Source organism: Tenrec ecaudatus, chromosome 10, assembly GCF_050624435.1.
Source record: "Tenrec ecaudatus isolate mTenEca1 chromosome 10, mTenEca1.hap1, whole genome shotgun sequence".
NCBI classification, from domain to species: domain Eukaryota; kingdom Metazoa; phylum Chordata; class Mammalia; order Afrosoricida; family Tenrecidae; genus Tenrec; species Tenrec ecaudatus.
This window is the reverse complement of record NC_134539.1, coordinates 134,730,723-134,754,563: the sequence shown is the minus strand read 5'-3', so window position 1 is coordinate 134,754,563 and position 23,841 is coordinate 134,730,723. Positions and strand designations below refer to the sequence as shown.

The 23,841-nt window shown below is 37.2% G+C and overlaps 1 protein-coding gene across 1 annotated transcript in view; it reads left to right on the top strand.

Moving 5' to 3' along the window:
* Window positions 1-20,007, top strand: part of FBXO47 (F-box protein 47) — a 34,846-nt gene extending 14,839 nt beyond the window's left edge. Inside the window, exons 7-11 of the mRNA XM_075561748.1 lie at window positions 6,687-6,863; window positions 7,640-7,786; window positions 8,619-8,761; window positions 16,858-17,017; window positions 17,740-20,007. Coding sequence (XP_075417863.1) covers window positions 6,687-6,863; window positions 7,640-7,786; window positions 8,619-8,761; window positions 16,858-17,017; window positions 17,740-17,852 — 740 coding nt within the window. The 3' untranslated portion in view covers window positions 17,853-20,007. The remainder of the gene's footprint in view (window positions 1-6,686; window positions 6,864-7,639; window positions 7,787-8,618; window positions 8,762-16,857; window positions 17,018-17,739) is intronic.
* The last annotated feature ends 3,834 nt before the right edge of the window (window positions 20,008-23,841 follow it).

The window sequence follows — 23,841 nt, the reverse complement described above, 5'->3', positions numbered from 1 at the left end:
ATACTTCAAAGCAAAATCACATTTTGGTCCTAACCTACATTTTCAAACCTATTGCACACCAGTCTTTGTATCTGTATTACATTCTCAAATTGCTCTACTCAATGTTTCTCAGACATACCTTATATATTTCTACCTCGGAACCTTTTTTCATTCTATCACTGTTTCCTGAAAACCGTCTCTTTTCATTCTTTAATACCCAGCCTGCAGACACTTACCTGATCTCCTTACGATTGCAGTATCTCTTTCCTAAATTTTCTTGTCCCTTGGTTTAACACACCAGTGTGTATTTATATATGGCTTTAGATCATCAGTAGACTCTTCATTTATACTAATCTACACTGAACAAAAGGATTTTGATAAATATTTCTTCACAACATGAGCCATTGGGCTAGGAGCTTGGGGAACAGAAGTTCAGCAATCTGCATTCTCCTAAATTGCTGCTATTGTTGTTCGGTACCATTGAGTCGGTTCTGACCCATATTGACCCTTTATTAAACAGAATGAAACACTGCTCAGTCCTGTGCCATCCTCACAATTGTTCCTATACTTGATCCCATTGTTGCAGTCACTGTGTAAATCTATCTTATTGAGGACCGTCCTCTCTCTCGTTGCCCCTCTACTTTACTAAGCATGGTATCCTTCTCCAGGGACTAGTCGCTCCTGACAACATGTCCAAAATATGTAAGATGAGCGCTCGTCATCCTTGCCTCTCAGGAGCACTCTGGCCGTACTTCTTCCAAAACAGAGTCGTTTGTCCTTTTAGCCGCCTATGGCACTTTCAATATTCTTCACCAGCGCCACAATTCAAATGCATTGATTCTTCTTCAGTCTTCCTTATTCATTGTCTTTATTTCTCCCAAACAGTGCCTGGCACATTTATTTATTCGACAAATATTTTCTGAGATCTGCCACATGTCAGGCTCTATAAACAAGACAAACCTAGCACTTTTTCATAGACACCTCATACCAGCAATGTCCAGAATGCTGTGTCATTGGCAAAATTGCTGATGTTATTAGTATAATTGCCTTATACCCCAGGGGGATGATTGACAATGTTTTTTACTTTTTTGTTTCTACGGGTTTTTGTTTTTCTACTTTAGATTGCTTGTTTTTTTTTTGTTGTTGTTGTCTGCTAGTTAGTTTGCTGCTGTTGTTGGGGTAGTTAGTCGTTTAGGGTTTTGATTTTGAATAAAATATAACTGCCAAAGTAAACCTGAGTCATGTATATCCCATGGATTCTGGGTCCCCACTTAACTCTAACCCAAATCCAAGAACAATCAGTTCTGATAACAGGGTCCTGCACAATACTCACCTTCATGAAATGATCACTGAAGATAAGGGTGCTACAGCAAAGTGTGATGGTGCCTGGTTATCAATCAGAATAGTGTCTTGGGTCTTAAACAAGCAGCCATCTAAGAGAGGAGTCAACTAAGTCCACATGGAGGAAGCACACCAGCTTGTGTGATCCAAGACGACAGTAACAGAATATAAAGATGACAAAGGGAAAAGTATCAGAGCTGAAATTGTGAACACCCAATTTGTAGAAGACTGTGGAGGGTAGTGGGAGCCCAAAATCGAGTTATAGAGTATCTGGTCAGATTAAGCCTCTGGCAGACTCCTTTAGCCACAGACAAAGGTCTCAAACAGCTTCACTGACTCAAACTTGACACTTGGTCAGTTGATCTCCCTTTTAACACAACGTGAAATTATTCTAGATGCAAGTATTTCTTTTTTGTCCCATGACAAAAACGTTTTGTCCAGACTTTTAAATATTGATGGTGATCTTTTCTTTTTAACTCGTTATTTATATTTTTATCTTTATATTATTATTGTTTTTCCCTTACCACTTTATTTTGTTTCTGTTTCTGTTGGGTTCTCCAGTTTGTGAAGCACAAGATGCATAGACATAATAACTGATGCAAGGGTTTATATTGAAGGTAGGGGTGGGGAGTGGGAAATGGGAGGGTAAGGGGGTTGGGGTATGTGGGTAGGGGGAGGGAGCACTAGAATGGATGGTGATTACACAACTCTTTAACACTTTATTAGGGACTCATACAACTCTTATCGCAATCCATACATGTACATACATCAATTGTATAAAGCACATCCGTACATTCTTTGCCCTAATCATTTTCAAAGCATTTGCTCTCCACTTAAGCCCTTTGCATCAAGTCCTCTTTTTTCCCCTCCCTCTCTGCTCCCCTCTCCCTCCTGAGCCCTTGATAATTTATAAAGTATTATTTTGTCACATCTTGCCCTATCTGGCGTCTCTCTTCACCCCCTTTTCTGTTGTCCGTCCCCCAGGGAGGAGGTCACATGTAGATCCTTATAATCGGTTCCCCCTTTCCAACCCACTCACCCTCTACTCTCCCAGTATCGCCCCTCACACCCCTGGTCCTGAAGGTATCATTCACCCTGGATTCCCTGTGCCTCCAGCTCCTATCTGTACCAGTGTACACCCTCTGCTCTATCCAGACTTGCAAGGTAGAATTCGGATTGTGGTAGTGGGGGAGGGGGGAAGGAAGCATTTAGGAGCTGGAGGAAAGCTGTATTCTTCATTGGTGTCACGTCGCACCCTGACTGACTCATCTCCTCCCCTAGACCCCTCTGAGAGGGGATCTCCAGTGGCCGACAAATGGGCTTTGGGTCTCCACTCTGCATTTCCCCCTTCATTCACTATGGTAAGATTTTTTTTATATAATGATGCCTTATACCTGATCCCTTCGACACCTCGTGATCGCACAGACTGGTGTGCTTCTTCCATGTGGGCTTTGTTGCTTCTGAGCTAGATGGCCGCTTGTTCATCTTCAAGCCTTTAAGACCCCAGATACTATCTCTTTTGATAGCCGGGCACCATCATATTTCTTCACCACATTTGCTTATGCACCCGTTTGTCCTCAGCGATCGTATCATGGAGGTGTGCACCCAATGATGATTTTTTGTTCTTTGATGCCTGATAACTGATCCCTTCGGAACCAAGTGATCATACAGGCTGGTGTGCTTCTTCCATGTGGGCTTTGTTGCTTCTGAGCTAGATGGCTGCTTGTTCACCTTCAAGCCTTTAAAACCCTAGACACTATATCTTTTGATAGCTGGACACCATCAGCTTTCTTCGCCACATTTGCTTATGCACCCGTTTGTCTTCGGCGATCATATCATGGAGGTGTGCAGCCAATGATATGATTTTTTGTTCTTTGATGCCTGATAACTGATCCCTTCGGAACCATGTGATCACACAGGCTGGTGTACACACTAATTTTTTAACTTTTTTTCACAACTCATTTTTAAAGTGATTTGACCATTAAAAATGTTCAAAATAATTGAAGTAATGATTGTACAATTCTTCCTGATACAATTATACTATTGAGTTGTATTATATGTGGATTATGTGTCAATAAAACTTTTTTTAAAAAAGACAAACCTTGTCTTTTCCTCATGAAGCTTATATTTTAATTGGGAGAAGGAAATTTTTTTAAAGTACATTTTGTGGCAGTGCTATGAAGGAAGTAAACAAAGTGCTCTTAACATAAAAAACAAAGCCCCCTAAAAAAGATTGTTTCTGAGGAGGTAACATATAAACTGATCCTAAAACATTAAAAAGGAGTCAACCATCAGAAGAGATCAACTACAATGTTCGCGGCATAGAGTACCTGAAGTACAAAGAGAATTTGATGTGTTATGCCAAACAAGCAAACAACCACCCAGCTCTCTAGTTGATTCTGATGGATAGGACAGAGTAGGACTGCTGCATGAATTTCTAAGTGTGTGATCTTTATGGAGGCAGACTGCCACATCTCTGATGGAGTGGCTGGTGTGTGTAGATGCCTAACCTTTCCGTTTACAGCTGAGTGCTTTAGCCATTTAACCATGAGGGTGCCAATGCTGTAAAAATATCAGGGAGGCCAGGTCAAAGTAAGGGAGTGGTGAGTGAAAGACTAGCCCACCAAAGGGCAAACCTATACTTCAAAAGACTACTCCAGCTATTGGGTACAAAGTGGATAGTAAAGAAGCAAGAGTGAATCCATCTTATTATTTTACCCTTGCCACTTTATTTTGTTTCTTCTTCTTTTTATTAAAAAATTATTTTATTGGGGGCTAATACAATTTTTTAAATTATTTTATTTGGGCTCGTACAACTCTTATCACAATGCATACATATATACATTGTGTCAAGCACATTTGTACATTTGTTGCCATCATCATTCTCAAAACATTTGCTTTCTACTTGAGCCCTAGGTATCAGCTCCTCAGTTTCCTCTCCCTCCCCCTCCCCCTCCCTCAAGAACCCTTGATAATTTGTAAATTATTATTATTTTGTCATATCTTATACTGTCCAACGTCTCCCTTCACCTTCTTTTCTGTTGTCCATCCCCCAGGGAGGAGGTTATATGTAGATCCTTGTAATTGGTTCCCCTTTTCCACCCTGCCCTCCCTCCACCCTCCTGGTATTGCCACTCTTACCACTGATCCTGAAGGGATCATCTGTCCTGAATTCCCTGTGTTTCTAGTTCCTATCTGTACCAGTGTACATCCTCTGGTCTAGCCAGATTTGTAAGGTAGAATTGGGATCATGATAGTAGGGTGGGGAGGAGGAAGCATTTAGGAAGTAGAGGAGAATTGTATGTTTAATCATTGCTACACTGAACCCTGACTGGCTCATCTCCTCTGTAAGGGGATTTCTAGTTGTCTACAGATGGGTCTTGGGTCCCCAATCTGCACTTCCCCTCATTCACAATGATATGATATTTTGTTCTTTGATGCATGACACCTGATCCCTTCAACACCTCATGATCACACAGGCTGGTGTGCTTCTTCCATGTGGGCTTTGTAGCTTCTGAGCTAGATGGCCCCTTGTTTACCTTCAAGCCTTTAAGACCCCAGATAGCCATGCACCATCAGCTTTCTTCACCACATTTGCTTATGTACCCACTTTGTCTTCAGTGATGGTATAGAAAAGGTGAGCACACAATGATATGATATTTTGTTCTTTGATGTCTGATAACTGATCCCTTTGGCACCTCATGAACACACAGGCTGGTGTGCTTCTTCCATGTGGACTTTGTTGCTTCTAAGCTAGATAGCCACTTGTTTACCTTCAAGCCTTTTAGACGCCAGATGCTATATCTTGTGATAGCCGGGCACCATCAGCTTTCTTCACCACATTTGTTTATGCACCTACTTTGTCTTCAGCGATCGTGTTGGGAAGGTGAGCATCAAAGAATGCCAATTTAATAGAAGAAAGTATTCTTGCATTGAGGGAGTACTTGAGGGGAGGCCTAATGTCCATCTGCTACCTTAATATTAAACCTATAAATATTTGCACATAGATCTAGTTCCCTATCGTCATATATATAAATATATTTACATATGTACCTGTCTTTATTTAGACCTCTATAAATGCCCTTTACCTCCTAGTTCTTTCCTCTATATCCTTTTACTTTCCTCTTGTCCCACAATCGTGCTCAGCCTTCATTTGCATTTTTACATTACCCTTGATCACACCCTACCAGGCTTCTTGCACCTTCCTCACCACCAATTTGGATTACTTGTTGTTCCCTTGTCCCTGAGTTTGTTAACACCACTTGCATTCCCCCAACCTCCCCTTCTCCCATGTTCCCCCAGAACCGTCGGTCCCATTGTTTTCTCTTCCAGTTTGTTCATCCAGCCTATCTTCTTTAGACAGACCTGTACAATAATAACATGCACAAAAATAAGACAGAGCAAAAGAAAGCAAAACAATAAAAAGCCAGTGACAACAACAACAACAATAACAAAGAAAAGCCTGTAGTTAATTCAAGGACTGTTTGTTGGCCTTTAGGAGTGTTTTCCGGTGGAGTCTGATGGGGTGCCTTGCCCTGACCCAAAACTCTACTTTTGGTATTCCCTGGGGACTTCATTGCTCTGTTCCCCCAGTAGGACTATGGGTCAGTGAGGGGTGTTATGTCTCATAATGGGGCTGGCCATATGGTCTTCTCTGTGGATTGGCTGCTCTGAGCAGGAATGTCGTCCTCAAGGCTTGGTAAAGGCCATTTCGTACAGTTTTTACCACAATCCATACAGACATCCACTGTGTCAAACACATTTGTACATTTGTTGCCATCATCATTTTCAAAATATTTTCTTTCTGCTTGAGTCCTTGGTATCAGCTCCTCATTTTTCCCCTTCCTCCCCGCACTCCCCCACTTTATTTTCTTTCAGTTGGGTTCTCCAGTTTGTGAAGCCCAAAAGGAGTAGATGCATAGAGATAATGACTCTTTATAGGGGAGGTTGAGATGGGGAGTGGCAATAGGAGAAGCTTCATAAATATTGAGTATATAGGCCCTTGAGAATCCTTTTTTTTTTTAATCCTGGAGAAAAATAAAGTAACTTTCAAGTAAAACACATTGATACTGTTTGCATTGAGTTTCCTATAAAACTACAATTTCTTTTAAAATTGGCAGTCTATGAGATCCTGATGAAAGCATGTCTTACATGATCGACTTACTATTCAAAGTGTCAAATATAAATTAAAAAGGTAGAGGTAAGTAGACAATTAAAAACATAAGATTAAGGCAGTTAAAGAACAGATAATCTCCTGATTACTTCCTGTTTAAGATCACTAACCACATTTCTAAGACTTATTCTGGTCATTATCCAATATATCTTATCAGTTCAATCAGGATGTATTTACATTTCTGTCTTCCTAGGAAGCGCCAGGAAATTGGAGTTAAGGATCAGGCTATTCTGTAGGAATGTCTTGCTTGATCATTGGACATATCGAAGTGACTCTGCTTTTTGGTTAACTCGTATATTAAAACCATGGCCTATGGTGAATCAGGCAAGGTTATTGTATATTATCTTCGGGCCAATATCTCCTCAAGATGGTGAGCATCTGTTTATCAGAAATGTATGCTATATAACTGATTATTTCCACTTATGGAAACAATATTTGTACCTGCTCAGTTACATCATCACTAACAGCTAAACCGTTTCAAGATTTCATAAATGTGTACTACAGAAACTTACGCATTACTTAAATTTCAAAGCAGAACTATTCTTCTGAAGGCCATTACCAAATATATTCTCTGCTGTTCTAGTTAAATTCTGAGTAGATAAATGTTAGGAAAAGCGTGCATATCTTTAGTTCACATTGACTTCTATTAGGAGGCAGCCAGTTTAAATAAGCTGCGTAGTAGGAAGCGAGTTGAGGATTAGAAATCTGTTGTATGTAATCCACAAAGAATATTGGTAATAGGAAAAGAATTAGAAATGAACTTAGTTCTGATACTCAGTTCTGATAAAAGTGTTTTGGAAGTTTTAAAATATGCTCGCTTTCAGAAAGGATAAAAGTAAGTACTTATTTTAGTAAGACAGTATCAATTGTCTATTCTAATTTCTGTTATGGGAATAGCATTGTCTGAAGTAGAACACTGTTCTGCTTGGTGAAACTACTATTTGTTTCTGCTTCATCACAATATTGAGAGGCATTAAATTTATTATAATCACAATAGAACATCTGTAATTAAAGTCAAAATGAAAGCAATGTATATAATAAAGGGGTGCCATTTTCCAATCCAATAACCTTTCTTAAATGATCCCCTTTATTTATTACAAGCCCCTTATTCTGTCATAGACTAGTTTTTGTTCAATTATAATCCAGGACAGGTGGTTTGGCAGAAAATGATAGAAGGACCTACAGATGAATCCAGTCTAAAAGATTTGGCCGATGCTATTAGACTACTATATGACACAGACACTAAAGAGTGGACAGCAGATGATGTCATCAGTCTTATAGATGAATTATCAGGTAAAATATATCTTACCAACATAGAATGATAGAATATTTCTATTAGAATATGGTTATAAAATTGTAATGATAACTCTACAGGTATCAAAAATTGGCCTCATTTTTGCAGAGAATTAATATAATCAGTTTATTGTTGCCAGCAAGTTGATTGTGGCTCATAGTGACTCCATGAATAAAACTGATGCATAGGATTTTCAGGGCAGTGATCTTTCAGATGTAGATCACAGGCCTGTCTTAAGTGGTGACTTTGTGGGTTCAAACCATCTAGTGCTTAACCATTTTCACCTCCCAGGGACCTTATAATCAACTTACTTTCCTTCAGTTACCAATTTTTAAATCGATTTGTGTCGGTACTATTTGAATGCTACCTGTTTTAGTTAGCTTAAGTATTCCTATGTTTGCAAAGTCTCAGACACAACTTCCATGGTTACATAAGAAAGAAAGCCATCAACTTCCATGGTTACATAAGAAAGAAAGCCATCTCCTGTTGGCACCCGAGAGATTAAATCATTTTTTCCATTTCTGAAAAATTCTTTACATTCTGAAGTTTAGAAGATTTCTTTCCTTACACCATGTAGGGTATCTGTTCATCTACTAGATGGGTAGAATGGCTTTGGTTAAATTTCTAGATCATTCTCAGAGCCACTATGACGTGATAATAATTTGTATCTGTAGTTGAATGCTATAATTGAAACAAAAGCATTTTTCTGAGTTTTCACTTGGCACTAACTGTATTTACGATCAAGTAGTAAAATATTGTGTGTATTTAATGATGTTTACTACAGCTACTGTGTGATTTCTCATTGAATAAGTGTTCTTCCTCTAATAAAAGTGATTCCCCGTGAGTGGCTTCTAGAGAATAATGCACGTCTACTAATCCTAAGTGGGAACAGCATCTGTTTCACTTTCATGGCTAGCAAAGCTGTGAATGGACGAGTCTTTGAACTAGCAAAGCTGATAGTCTTTATTGCTTTGGTAAGTAAAAACAAGATTTTTTTCTCTTGTATATTCTTTAACATAACAGTTACCTACCAAGAAGCTCCCTTGGAAAAATAAGTATTTAAATATAAATGTTTTAATGTTTTTTGCTTTGTTTTAATGTTTTTATTGACAATATTAAAACTTGTATAATAAACCATCCCATTTAGAGCATTCCTTATATTCCTCTCCCTTCTTCATGTGTAGGTTGTCATTGTAAAAATTCTATTTGAAAACACCTAATTTGATTTGCTTTGAAATCATGTGAGGCAACAGGGAGATGTGGAAGTGAATGGCAGTAGAGCTAAAACAAGATTGGTAATTGTTGAAGCTGGAAGGTGATACTAGGAATTCATTATGCTGTGTTCACCATTGTATAATCAGTTTTCCCCCAAATTAAAAAATATACTGAATATTTATTCATTTAACACAAATATATTAAGTGCTTACTATAGGCCATAAATTGTAATCAGATGCTATGCTGCACCAATTGCTCATGTGTAAATTCAGGTTGAAGTTGAGGAAGATTAAAACAAGTCCGTGAGGTCCTAGAGAATACCCCCCTTGAATCCCGATGACAAGGACATCTCTGACACATGGACCTGGCAAGCCATGACTGACATCAAGAACATCCGACTTAAGAAAGCCAAAAGCCCTTAAAAAAAAGGAAATTAGAAGAGACTCTAAAACTTGATCTTGAAGGTAGGGTAGCGTACGCAAATGGAAGAAATGATGATGTAAAAGAGCTGAATAGAACATTTCAAAGGGCAGCTGAAGAAGACAAAGTATAATGAAATGTGCAAAGACCTGGAATTAGGAAGAACACCCTCAGCATATGTCAAGCTGAAAGAACTCAAGAAAAAATTCAAGCCTCGAGTTGAAATATTGAAGGATTATATTGAAAACAATGTTAAATAATTCAGGAAGCATCTAAAGATGATGAAGGAATACACAGAATCACAGTCCCCCCAAAGAGCTGGTTAATATTTAACCATTTCAAGAGGTAGCATGCAAGCAGCCATTTAATTGGCAAGAAGAAGCACACCAGTTTTCTGACCCAAGAATAATAAATAATAAAAACTAAACCCAGACTATGGGATGATGTTAGAGCTTAAATTGTGAATGTTTGGTTTTCAGAAAGCTAAGGATGACAGTGAAAGCTCCAGACAGGGGTCTCTTGTAAATTCACATTAAGCCTCTAGTGACGCCCTCTGACTATGGACTGGAGATGGGAAAGACCTTGTTATCAGACCGAGAACATTCTAGGATGCATTGCGGCAGTTGTCGTTATTTCCAAATGTGACACGTTGTTATTGATCTCCCTCTTGACACAATATGTAATTGCTCCATTTTTTTCCAATTCACTTCCCTTAGAGTTTATTAATTGCCCACCCTCATCGTAAGGAAACTTGGCTGTGTTCCGTAAGGAACGAAGGGCACTGGAACTCCAGTTTTTAATGTTTTCAGCTTTATTGATTGAGATCTTCCTTTGTTTCATCATGTCGTTGTTGGATTGTTTGTTTGTATTCTGCCTTGATTTTGAATGATTTTCTGTATATGGAACCCAGATTAGGTAAACCTATCAAGACAAAATATAGATCAGTTGATTTAAAGGGACATAACAGAGGAGGCTGACAGGAAAGGGGGAACTACAAAGAAGAAGAAATGTCCTAGAATTGATTTTGGTGATGGTTGCACAACTCTTATGAATGTGATTGAACTATTGAAATGTATGATACGTGGTTTGTATGTCTGTGAAGCAGTTAAAAATAAACTACTTTTTAAAATTTTAATAAAAAAAAAAAAGGTAACTTGTGATGAAGAACCAATGGTACTGAAGAAAAAAGTTCTAGCTGCACTGAAAGCATTAACAAAAAACAAGGTTCCGGGAATTGACAGAATACAATCGAAATGTGTCAGCAAACTGATGAAGCACTGGAAACACTCACTTGTCTATACTAAAAAACTGCAAGACAGCTACTTGGCCTATCAACTGGAAAAGAGCCGTGTGTGCCCACTCCAAAGAAAGGTAATCCAACAAAATACGGAAATTATACAATATCATCAATAACGCATGTGCAAGAAAAATTATCCTCAAGATAATTCATTAATGGCTGCAGTTCATTGACAGGGAGCTATTAGAAACTCAAGATGGATTCAAAAGAAGATGTGGCACAATGGATATCAGTGCTGATGTCAGACGGATGTTGAGTGAAAGTAGAGAATATAAAAAAGATATTTACCTTACAGATCCAGCTAGACCAGAGGATGCACACTGGTATGGATACGAGCTGGAAACACAGGGAATCCAGCACAGATAAACCCCTCAGGACCAACAATGAGAGTTGCGATACCAGGAGGGGAATGGGAAGGTAGAGAAGAAAGGGGGAACCGATCATAAGGATCTGTCCCCTGGGGGACAGACAACAGAAAAGTGGGTGAAGGGAGACATTGGACAGTGTAAGACATGAAAAAATAATAATTTATAAATTATCAAGGGTTCTTGAGGGAGGGAAGGAGGAAGGGCAGGGAGGGAGGGGAAAAATGAGAAGCTGATACTACGGACTCAAGTAGAATGCATATGTTTTGAGAATGATGATGGCAACAAATGTAAAATGTGCTTGACACAATGTATGATTGTGATAAGAGTTGTACGAGCCTCCAATAAAATGATTTTTTAAAATAAAGATATTTACTTGAGTTTTGTTGACTACACAAAGATATTCCAACTGTGTGTTCCATAACAAACAATAGATAACATTGAGAAGAATGGGAATTGTGCTCATCCAGAACTTACACATGAAATAAGAGACAGTTTAAAACAGAACAAGGAAATATTTCATGGTTTAAAATCAAAGGCTTGTACCCTTTCTCCATATTTATTAAATCTGCATGCTAAGCAAATATTCGGAGAAGCTAGACTATGTGAAGAAATCCTTCCTGAAGAACAACCTTCCATATACACATGACCCAAACGTGCTTGCTGAAAACATAAAGGATTTGAAGGACTTGCTGTTGACAATTAACGACTGCAGCTTTAAGTGTGGAAAGCCAAAGTCCTCACAACTGGGCAAATAGGTAATATCTTGATGAACGGAGAAAAGATTGACATGGTCAAGGATTTTATTTTGTTTGGATCAGCAATCATTGCTCATGGAAGCAGCAGTCAAGAAAACAAACAACGTAGTGCATTAGGCAAATCTGCTGCACAAGACCTCTTTAAATTGTTAATGTACAAGGATATCACTTTGAAGACTAAGGTGTGCCTGACTCAACTTATGGTATTTCCAATTGCTTCATATGCAAGTAAAAGTTGGACCATGAATAAGGAAACCCTAAGAAAAATTGAGGCATTTTAATTATGGTGTTTGTTTTGATCCACACAGTCAAATGCCTTGGCATAGACAAAAAAATACAAGTAAACATCTTTCTGGTATTCTCTGCTTTCTGCCAAAATCCATCTAACATCAGCAGTGATATCTATCTCTTGTTCCATATCCTTTTCTGAATCTGATCCGAACCTCTGGTAGCTCACCTGTCAATATACTGCTGCAATCATTACTGAATGATTTTCAGCAAAATTTTACTTGCGTGTGATATCCATGCTAATTGTTTTATAATTTGAGCATTCTGTTGGCTCACCTTTCTTTGGAATGGATACAAAGATGGATCTCTTCCAGTCAGTTAACCAAGTAGCTGTCTTCTATATTTCCTGGCAAGACAAGTAAGTGCTTCTAGTGCTTCATCAGCTGTTGAAACATTTAAATTGGTATTCTATCAATTCCTGGAGCCTTGTTTTTGGCTAATGCTTTCAGTGTAGCTTGAACTTGTTCCTTCAGTATGATTGGTTCTTGGTCATATGCTACCTCCTGAAATGATGGAGCGTCAGTTAGTCCTTTTTGGTACCGTAACTGTGTTCTATTTATCTTCTTTCGATGCTTCCTGGATCATTGAATATTGTGCCCATAGAATCTTCCAATGTTTCAATGTGAGGCTTGACTTTTTTCTTGAGCTTTTTCCAGTTGAGGGTATGCGGAGCGTGTTCTTTCCTTTTGGTTTCTAATTCTAGATCTGTACACATTGTGTTATAAAATTCACTATGCCAAGGCTTTCGGCTGCATGGATCATAGCAAACTATGGATAACCTTGAGAAAAATGGGAATTTCAGAATATTTCATTGTGCTCATATGGAACCTGTACATGGATTAAGAGGCAGTTGTGCAAGCAGAACAAGAGAATACTGCATGATTTAAAATTAGGAAAGATGTGCATTATGGTTGTAACCTCTCATCATACTTATTCAGTCTGTATGCTGAACAAATCATCAGAGAAGCTGGATTGTATGAAGAAGAATGTGACATCAGGATTGGAGGAAGGCTTATTAACAACTTATAAGCAAATGACATATCTTCGGTTTTTGAAAGTGAGAACTTAAGGCACTTGCTGATGAAGATCAAGGATTACAGCCTTCAGTATGGATTATAACTCAATATAACGAAGACCAAAACCCTCACAACTGGACCATTAAGTAACATCTTGATAAAAGGTTGTGGTTGTCAAGGATTTTGTCAATGCCCATAGAAGCAGCAGTTAAGAGATCAAAAAACAAAAAAAATTAGATAAAAAAACAAGTTGCATTAGGCAAATCTGCATGCCTCTTTAGAGTACTGAAAAGCAAGGATAATCTTTTGAGGACTGAGACATGCCTGACCCAAGCCATGGTATTTCCAATTACTTCATATGCTTGTAAAAGTTGGACACAGGGGAAGGAGAGGGAGGGGATAAGGGAAAATGAGGAGGTGATTCCAGGAACCCAAGCGGAAAGCAAATTTTGAGAATGATGAGGACAACGAATGTATAAGTGTGCTTTACACAATTGATGTATGTATGGATTGTGATAAGAGTTGTATGAGCCCCAATAAAATGATTTTTAAATGATATAGAATAAATTAAAATAAAGGGATGAAACTAAACAAAAAAAAGAAGTTGGACATGGAATAAGGAAGACCAAAGAAGAATCAATGCATTTGAATTGTGGTGCTGGAGAAGAGTATTCCAAGTACCACATACTGCTAAAAGAACAAATTGATTGTCTTAGAAAAAGCACAACCAAAGTGCTCCTTAGAGGCAAGGATGGCAAGACTTCGTCTTACATCTTTAGACATGTTAGGAGAGAAAGACAACATGTTTGGTTAAGTAGATGTACAGCAAAAAAGGAGGTCTTTAAGATATGGACACAGCGGCTGCAACAATGAGCTCCAGCATGGGACCGCATGTGAGGCGGCTCAGGACGGGGCAGGCATAAGGGCATGCCGAGTCAGAACTAACTTGAGGGCACCTAACAACAACCATTGTGGTGTTGGAGAAGAAGATTGGAAGTACTGTGCACTGCCAGAACAAGCAAATCTGCCTTGGCATACGTTCAGCTAGAATTCTCCTCAAAAGCTAGCATGGTAAGCCTTTGTCTAACATATTTTGGACGTGTTATCAGGAGACACCTGCCCCTGCAAAAGGACATCATGCTTGGCCAGTAGAAAAGAAGACTATCAAGGAGATGGACTGACACAGGGGCCACAATGGATTCAAATATAACAGCAATTGTGAAAATGGCACAGGACTGGGCAGTGTTTCATAAGGTCACTATGAGTTGGAACCAACTTGATGCCACTAAACAATTACAATAAGCCATAAGAAGAGCCCCAGCTCTAACTGCTAACTGTTAGGTCAGCAGTTTGAACCTACTAACTGCTCTGGGGAGAAAAGATGAGGCTTTCTGCTTCCATAGAGATTGATAGCCTCAAAAACTCAAAGGGGCAGTTCTATCCTGTACTATAGGGCTACTATGAATTTGAATCAACTCTATGGCAGTGAGTTTGATTTGGGGTAGGTTATAAACTGTGTGAGATTCTGCTACTATGGAAAGTAATAGTACACAAACCCTGACCACATGCCACTTACAATCTTTTAAGAGCTATCAATGTGTAGAAATAAATTAAAATTTAGTAAGTGCAAAAATACATGTTGAAAAAAATCCAGAGGTAGCAGCGGGAGGTGGGGGTGGGATGGGAGAGAGAGATGTCTGGAGTGGAAAAAGAGCACATAGAGGACTTCCTAAATCCCAGTAGATGGCGTTTTCTTGTCATACAGGAGGAGATCACCAGGCAGATGGCAAATTATTCAGAACAGCAGGGACAGCATATGCAAAGACCCAGAGAAGGAGAACAGAGTGGATATATTCAGGGGTCGATAACCAATTTAACATTATTTCTGAAGGGTAAAATGTACACAATTACACCAACAGAAGGTGAAACTAGAAAGTGAGGGAATGGTTAGACCAGGAAAGAACTGTGGGACATAAGCCTGTCCTCCAGTAGGGAGCTATTGAAGTTTAAAAAGGAGAAACATGATCAGCGTTGTGTTTGGAAGAACTCTTTGGCAGTGGTAAAGCAAATGGAATCAATGTAGAGGAAATGACTAGGAATAGAAAAGCTTTCTCTCATATTCCCCTCTGATTAATATCTCAACTATAATCATTAATTTTTGCTAAATCGCCTAGAATCTGTCTTCATTTACCAGTAGTGTTCTGAAGGCATTGTATGTAGAAGATAAGTCATCTCTCAAAGTAGACTGCAAGCTTTTTGAGATCCAAGATTGTGTCATTTCTTTCTTTCATTTTGCCTGCCTGGTACAGTGCTTTATACATCATAGGTATTCAATAAATCTTTCTTTAAGAAAATAAATAATAAATAAAATGAATCTTTCTAAGAAGATTGATATTTAGTTCTCTACTATATAGTTTATTTTGTGCCATGGATTATGCATTTGACTAAGTGAATTAAATTGACCTTTTAGAATGTTAGTAAATAATCTTTCAGTCAGTTTTAGTCATGAACATGTACTCTTCACTTTAAATGTTTACCTTTTTTTCTGATCTTTAAAAAAAATCATTTTATTGGGGGCTCTTATAACATTCCATACATTAAATATTTACCTTTTAAATGATGAAGGTAAGAGAGAGTTGGTTATCCATAGAGTTCTCCTGCCTACTGAAACTACCCATGTGTCCATCACTCACTGGACTCCTGGAGAACAGAGACCATGTCTTTATGGTTCATCGTTGTCTCCTGAAAGAATGAATGAATGAAAAAGTCTTCTTTTTCATATGCTCTATAATTATTTCCTACCTTAATAAAATAATAGTAGATAACTATATTGAACCAGGATTTTACTTAACCCACACATTTTCTCATTAAATTTGTACCATTACAAAGCAAAAGAACAGGGGAGGGAGGGGGAAGAAATGGGGAGCTGATATCAGGGGCTCAAGGGGGAAGAGAATGCTTTGAAAATGATGATGGTAGCTCCTCCCCCCCAACTATCATGACCCCAATTCTACCTTGCGGACCTGGTTATGCCAGAGGATGTACAGAGGTGCAGTAGGGATCTGGAAACACAGGGAATCTAGGACAGACGAACCCCTCAACACCCGTGGTAGGAGTGGCAACACCAGGAGGGAAGGGGGTGTAGAAAGGGAGGGCCGATCTTGGAGATCTATGTGTAACCTCCTCTCTGGGAGATGGGTGAGGGGAGACGCCGGGGAGTGTAAGATAAGATATAATAATTATAAACTATCAAGGGACCAGGGGGAAGGGGGAGCCGGGGAGGGAGGGGGCAAAAAAGGGAAACCGAGCTGATTCCAGGAACCCAAGTGGAAGGTGATTTATGAGAATGATGAGTGCAATGAATGTATAAGGGTGCTTTGCTCAATTGATGTATGTACGGATTGTGCTAAGAGCTTTATGAGCCCCAATAAAAATATTTATTAATTTAAAAAAAAGAAAATGATGATGGTGGCATATGTGCAGATGTGCTTGACACACTGGATGAATGTATGGATTGTGATAAGAGATGTAAGAGCCCCAATAATAAAAAAAGAAAAAGAATATTAGATATAGGAGATTTTTCATTCACAAACTCAATATGTTATGTAATAAATCATGTGAAATTAGAAACCATCCTTGTCAATACAATTGTCAAATCTAGCTCTTCTTTACATACAGATTTAACAATAATGCTTTTTATATCTAAAATAGGTATGCGAGAAAGAATTATATTGCATGGACTGGGCAGTTAAAATGATGCAGAAAGTCTGTAAAGTCTTTAGCACTCCCATAGAAAGGAATAGCTTCCTGCAGAGTGTGGCAAACGCGTTTGCATGTATTATAATGGAAACGATGCAGTCCGTGCTGTCTGGTGAGTACACTGTAACATGGTGCGCAGGGGCGAGGGAAAATGCATCGAGTCTCCACTGAAGAGAGCTAATTCTGTGCAGACTTTTCTTTCTGAACTAACAATAGAATGAGCAAGCAAATCATTTTGGGTTTTTATGAGATATACTTAGTTCCTGGTTTTTGTCATCTTTATTATCTTGTATTGATTTTAATGGAAAATGTAAAGTTTAATAGTCTACTTTGGAAGGAATCAATTATAGTTTTACACAGGAAAAAAAGGAATCAATTACAGTTTTACACAGGAAAAAAGTTAACTAACTCGCGTTTAACTATCACATCATTATCATCGTCATAACAATACCTTAGATTTATAATTTTCAACATACTTTTACATATATTATTTGATAGTTTTACTAAGCAGTTAACATAAGTATCCCTATTTCACAGATGAAAACACTAAGCTTTAGAAAAATTAACCTCTCTGCCCAGCATCATAAAGCTAGAAGCAATAAAACCTGAACCAGCAGACTACTCATCTGTTTTTTAATCCAATATTCTCATATAATTCCATGATTTCAGCAATTAACATTTGCTTAGTAAAGGTCACTAATTACTCTCCTGTTAAAATATTACAAGGGAAAATTGGAATGTCTTATGTGTCAAATAAATCATATATATATATGTATATAAAAACTTAACTGTCATTTTCTTTTCCCTACTGTACTTTTTGTGTACGGCATACAGGAGAGCGTGATGAAGATGACAGGAACTTTTTAAATTTGTTCCATCTTGTGCATGCACAGGCCAACTTCCATAAGGAGGTCCTGTATCTGACCCTGAATACACTCTCTCTCTAGGTACTCAGAAAGCCATGTCTTTAGAGAATACCTTACTGAACTAGGAAATGGCTACTTTTCACATCCAAAGGATAGCATCTCTGGGACTTTTACTATGTAAATCACCGAACAGTTCATCATGTGCATAGAATTTCAGAAGCAACTGTTTATGCCAACATTCATGTAAAATAACAGGCAGATTCAAGAATGTAATAAGGTTCTCTGGAAAACAAACTGTGTCTCTTCAGATTTTGATCAACTTAATACCAAATTGAAATGGTTGCTAACTGTACAACAACCCAACCTGTCTGTGTTATCTGGCGAGCAGGCCAAATTCACTAAATAGTCTGTATCCGTTCACTTTGCTTGGGTTGTGTAGATATAGCCTGGAGTGTTTTGTGAAGACTTGCAATATGGTGTTTTGGAATGTGCAGAATATAAATCACATCCTTTGCCACCTTCTTGGCATATGATTATAAAGACTATTACATTTTTGTTCATGTTTGCAGGAATAGCTCAAAAACCAAAGGAAATGTGTGTGTATAAATGGATATGTGTATCTGTGAGTATACACACACACACACACACACACGGAGGCTTCAAAAAGTTCATGGAAAAATAGAATGAAAAGAAAATGTTTATTTTCCACCAACTTTTTGAAGACCCCTCATATATACTGATCCTTCTTTAAGATGAATCATACAAACTATCTATAAATAAAGGAAGGTGCATATTGTCTCAATACAGTAAAACTATCTTTCATACTTTCCTGAGGAATAGAGTAACAGGTCTCAAATAAGGGAAAATATAACATGAAATAGAGATATTTGGTCAGAACCATCTTCACAAGTGATTTGCACTCCTTCCTAAAGGTTTTCTCTGTCTCAGAAAGTGGGGTTTGTTGAAGGACTGGAAGTATGAATGGTTAGAGCAGCCCAGGAAGGGAGGGGAACCTCTTTTCATGGAATTTAATGGACTGCTGGAAGCTCCAGGACTTTTCAGCCTGGCTAGCATCTGCTACCACCACTTTTACTACTAAAGCAAAAAAATAAATAAAAATTAAAAATACTGCCTAAGGTGCTAAAATAAAAATGAAAAATACTGCCTAGGGGACTGAAATATCTCTAAAGCCTGGGTTTTCTTATCCATGGCTTTGCTCACTTTATCTCTCCAACGACCTGCCCCTCACACTGGACTTTGTACAAGCTAGCTTCCTTCCCCAGCTTTTGCTTTCACTCACTTCTGCAGTGGATGAAAAGAAGCAACATGCAAAGACGACAGGGAAAAAGTCCTAACAGAATTGGGGTATAAATAATGGGAAATTCTCAAGCATTTGGCTAGAGAAGATGGGTAAGCTGAGGTAGTCAGAGGTTTAGTTGGATTGAGAACACATGAAAATTATAAATAAAATATAAATTGTGGTAACAGATTTTAGTACATAGAGGGTTTCAAAATTGAATTAAAAATAATGGAATCATTGCATTTCAGGACTTGAAGTATTTATTTTCACTTTTGGAAAGTAAATTAACCTGTCTCTCAATGAAAAAAAGTTTACCTGAAAATGTCTTAGAGCATTTCACAAAGAGAAAAGAAAAGATTGTTCAGTCATAATTGGTAGTGCAATCTTTTTCTCCATAGCTTAGTATTTGCATTTTTGTACAGAAAGTTTTTGCTTTTATCCTGATTTTATTTTCTTGTCAATTTAAGAATTTGCCAAAAACTAAATTATGAAGAATAAAAATTGGCAGATGCCAGGGTATAAAATAACACCTTAGACTTTTCTCCTCTCTTTTCTCCCTTTCTCCCTCCCTTCACTTCCTTCTTCCTCCTCTTTTCTCTTTCTTTCATGCTCTCTTTTTTGCCCACACATGCTTTGGAAAACCTAGTAGATTTATTTATCCAAATAAGTTGAGAATATGCCCATTTAGATATTGGAGAGGGGAAGAAATAAAAAAGTAAGCATTTTAATATAGTGAATATTTTAAATATATACTGGGAGATGTCACATTTCATTCTCTTAGAGAAAAAAAATTGGCATGGTGAAGCATCCTTGAATTATTAAAAATTATCCAGGTCTCCACAGCAGTTATTTTTGGCAAATGCACAAAAGAAGCATGCTTCAACTTTAAACATTTTTTAATCTAGATTTTGAATTTCATTACACACTTGACATGGTAGGTGCTCTAAATTTTTTCAAACTTAAATGATTTCATGATTTTAATAATAGTGGAATTACTGTTTCACCCTCCCCAGAAATTGAAAGTATCTAAAATATGGATCCTTTCTTTGATATGATTTTGCTACCAATAAACAATAACACTGACAATTTTTTCATTCTGTTATTAATAGATAATAATCATATATTTGAAATCAAATTGATAATTTCCTCAATTCAGTCGTTCAGTTTTGTCCTCAGAAAAAGGTCTGATATGCAACCTTAAGGTTGGGATTAGCTTGCGAGAGCGCACATTATTATTACTATGAGCAGTGACGTAGAGGCAGGCAGATTGCCTCCTAGAAATGAACACTGCAAAATGAATGCCTACAAACGCTAGGATGTGGCTGATTTTAACCCTAGCTACCCTCTATTGTTGTCCTTCATTTCCTCCACCTGCCGATTTCAGTTTCTAGATGATTTTTACTTCTATGAAAAGGTGCAGCACATCATTTCTATTTATTATTATTTCTACATATATATACACAATGCCTATTACATAAACTGCTATTTTTCTTAGAAACTACAGTTTATATCTTAAGCTAAGTACTCTCATAAATACCTTATGAAGTATGAAGCCATAGGACATCTACCATTACTTAACATTTTGAATGATTTCTTCTGCCCTCCTGTGCCCTGCCCCAACCTTATCATATTCATAATGCAGGCAGCAAATGATTGTGGTTTGGAATTGGTTCAAGCTGCTATTTAACCAGATTGTCTCAGTCGCATGAGCAGTAGGCAGCTGCCTCACTTTTCATGTCATGCTTCCTGTTCTCCTGTAATGACAAACATTGTATTACCAGGCTAATTGCTCACCTTTGGAGACTTGAGCAATTAGGCGGTGCCCGACAAAAAAGTGGAATAGGAAGAACAATCTTAGGTTGATTAAAAAAAACCAGACAGTTACTCTCTTCATCTCATGGTTATTGAAAAGTTAGCCTCTTTATGTGAGGACCATTCATTGTAGCAGTATGGATTTTTATGCCAATGAATACTGAAAATTGTGAAAAACAAAGCTGCTACCAAAACCTCTTTGGTTATTGGACAACTTACTAGCAATGTGGATTCTTTAGCAATTTCACTAGCAAATAGTTATGAAACCTGTAAAGAATGAAGATATTTTCACATTGCTCCTTGCTTTATTGAGACTTCACTAAGACTGGAAAGATGACCTGAAAAGCAAGTGCTCAAGCAGGAACTAAACACTAATCTACTTTTTCATCAAGAAAGCAAATATAACTACAAAGATGCATTAAGTAACTGGAGTCTTTATAAGCAAATTGTTTAGCCCTCAAAGAGCTCTTTACAAAAAAAAAATGTTAATACTTGTAGACATTCTGAGATCACTATTTTCTTAAAGGTGCATAAAACTGGAAAATGTGCATTGTTATTTATAAGGTTTTATATTGTAGAAAATACATAAATTGATGTTTTGATGCCTAAATATTTACTACTTGCTATTTATATTTACTTGTATTAATAAAATTAAAAGGAGACATATTTCCAACGTGTCCAGAGTTTGCCATGAAAATCATTGAGCGTATAATTCCTCTAGATATTTTACATATGCTGCAATGATAGCTACGCCACTACGCCATAATAACAAAATGAAATGTTTTCACGTAGAATAATGTTGCACTTACCAATATATTAAGCATATGCTTCATATTATAATGTGTCAAAATTAAATAATTTGACCTCACAGCAATATCTAGTAAACAGAACAGTAATCTATAAGTAGAACACTAATCTATAGTCTGCTATTTTACTCAGACACAAAATCCTCAATTAATACTTGCTAAATTATAAATGCTACAATTATTTCAGTTTAACACCAGTTAAAAAATCAAAATATATAATTAAGTATTGTAGATTACCTTCAATTTCCCATAATGAAAAGGTATTTTTCAGTATTTTTCTAAAAAACAATTATTAGCTATTTCTACATTTATTTTCCTTATCATGTTTGATCTTGTAATGGAAGTTGTGCCACTGACTTCTTGTGTGTCCCGCTTTATATATAACTTAAATGTTATAATCTGTTTAAAGGAGAAAGAGAAAAACTGACTTTAAAAAGGCCATTCTAGACTTAGCAAATATTTGGAATTTGATAAAGCCAAAGGATATTGCTTACATGGACAATTTTCCATATCAACTATGCTTTCATCTTTTAGTAGGGATATGTAATACCATTATCTTTGAATAATTTAAAATCAATATAATATTTTGAAGAGTTTTGGAAATATAATTGAGACACTAAAGTAAGCCTTTTGAAAGTAAGCACATTTTTGAAATTTAGTAAGTCATATCAAGTCATGTTTCAAACTCACAGTTTGGTCTTCATTCCATCTACCCAGAATAATGAATCTTAGGTCTTTCTAACTTAGTAACATGACCTTTCCATTTTTTAACTGTTAAAATTTCCAAACTAGATTCTTTTAGTGATCTTTTCCTCTAAAATAAAATAAATAATTTTCTCACATTTATTTCATCAAGAAAGCAAATAGTCTTATAACAATTCTTAGAATTCTATCATACTAATTATTTAAAGCAATTTTATAATCACTCAGAAGTGTTCTTGCCACAATGATATAAGCCAAGTATAATCACTGTTTTATAAGATATGACTGCCCTAAGATACAGACTTATACAATGCATATAAATTTTATATTATGGAAGTAACTTTTTAAAAATCATTTTATTGGGGGCTCGTACAATTCTTATCACAATCCATACATCCATCCATTGTGTCAAGCACATTTGTACATTTGTTGCTATCATCATTCTCAAAACATTTGCTTTCTACTTACTTGAGCCCTTGGTATCAGCTCCTCATTTTCCCCCTCCTTCCCCACTTCCCCCTATGGAAGTAACTTTTAAATTGTTTTAGGGTGCTAATATATCTAGCTTTAATGTGAAACTAAAAACAAATGATGAAAATAGTTAAAACTCTTATGAGTTATGAAGCAGTAGATATAGACACAGTCATAAGAATTATTTCAAAATGTTTTTTTAAAACTATGATCTATGACAAGTTACTGAAATCTCTCTCCTTATATTGTGCCCAATACCGGCGGTAGACATAACTGGTGTCTAACTAAAATTGGCTGGCTGTTTTTCACTGTAGTAACGTGGTGTTATTTCAACTTCAGTGGCTATAGTCTGAAGAGCCATGTCCTCATCTAAGACGTCAGATGGAGCTTGTTTGCTTAGAGACTCTGCCATGAAGACCTGCACCACCACAGTGAGCTGTGCTAGATGGACCTCTCCAAAATACTGCCACCACCTGAGGCAGTTAGATAAGGGCACAGGGCTGCTGGCTTGGCTTGAATTGGAAATTTTAAATTTGAGACACAAGGATCGGGTGAATATTTTATTGGGAAATGTCACTTCAAGGATTCCACAGATAACTGAAGATCATTCCTAAATATATTACTTTTCAGAGCCATGCTTCTTACATGAATGTGTGTCAGATACCTATCTTTTGCCCCCTGCCACCATTCAGTATTATTTTTTACCATACAGTATTATGCTTCTCAATACTTCCTACACAGCTTACACAGAGATATATGTTGCCATTTTCTCTTCAAAATGTGGTTGTTGGTACTAGAAAAGATGTTCAATTTTCATTATTAAGTGTCATGCTGCAGAGTGCAAGTAGGAAAAGGAACTACAACTGGTGAACCATGAAGAGTTTGTTCCATGAGCAGTCAGCTACCCCCAAAAAAAGTAGTTTCCAACCATGCATTTTAAAATTCTAGCATTTCAAAATGGAAAGAGGTATTAACAATC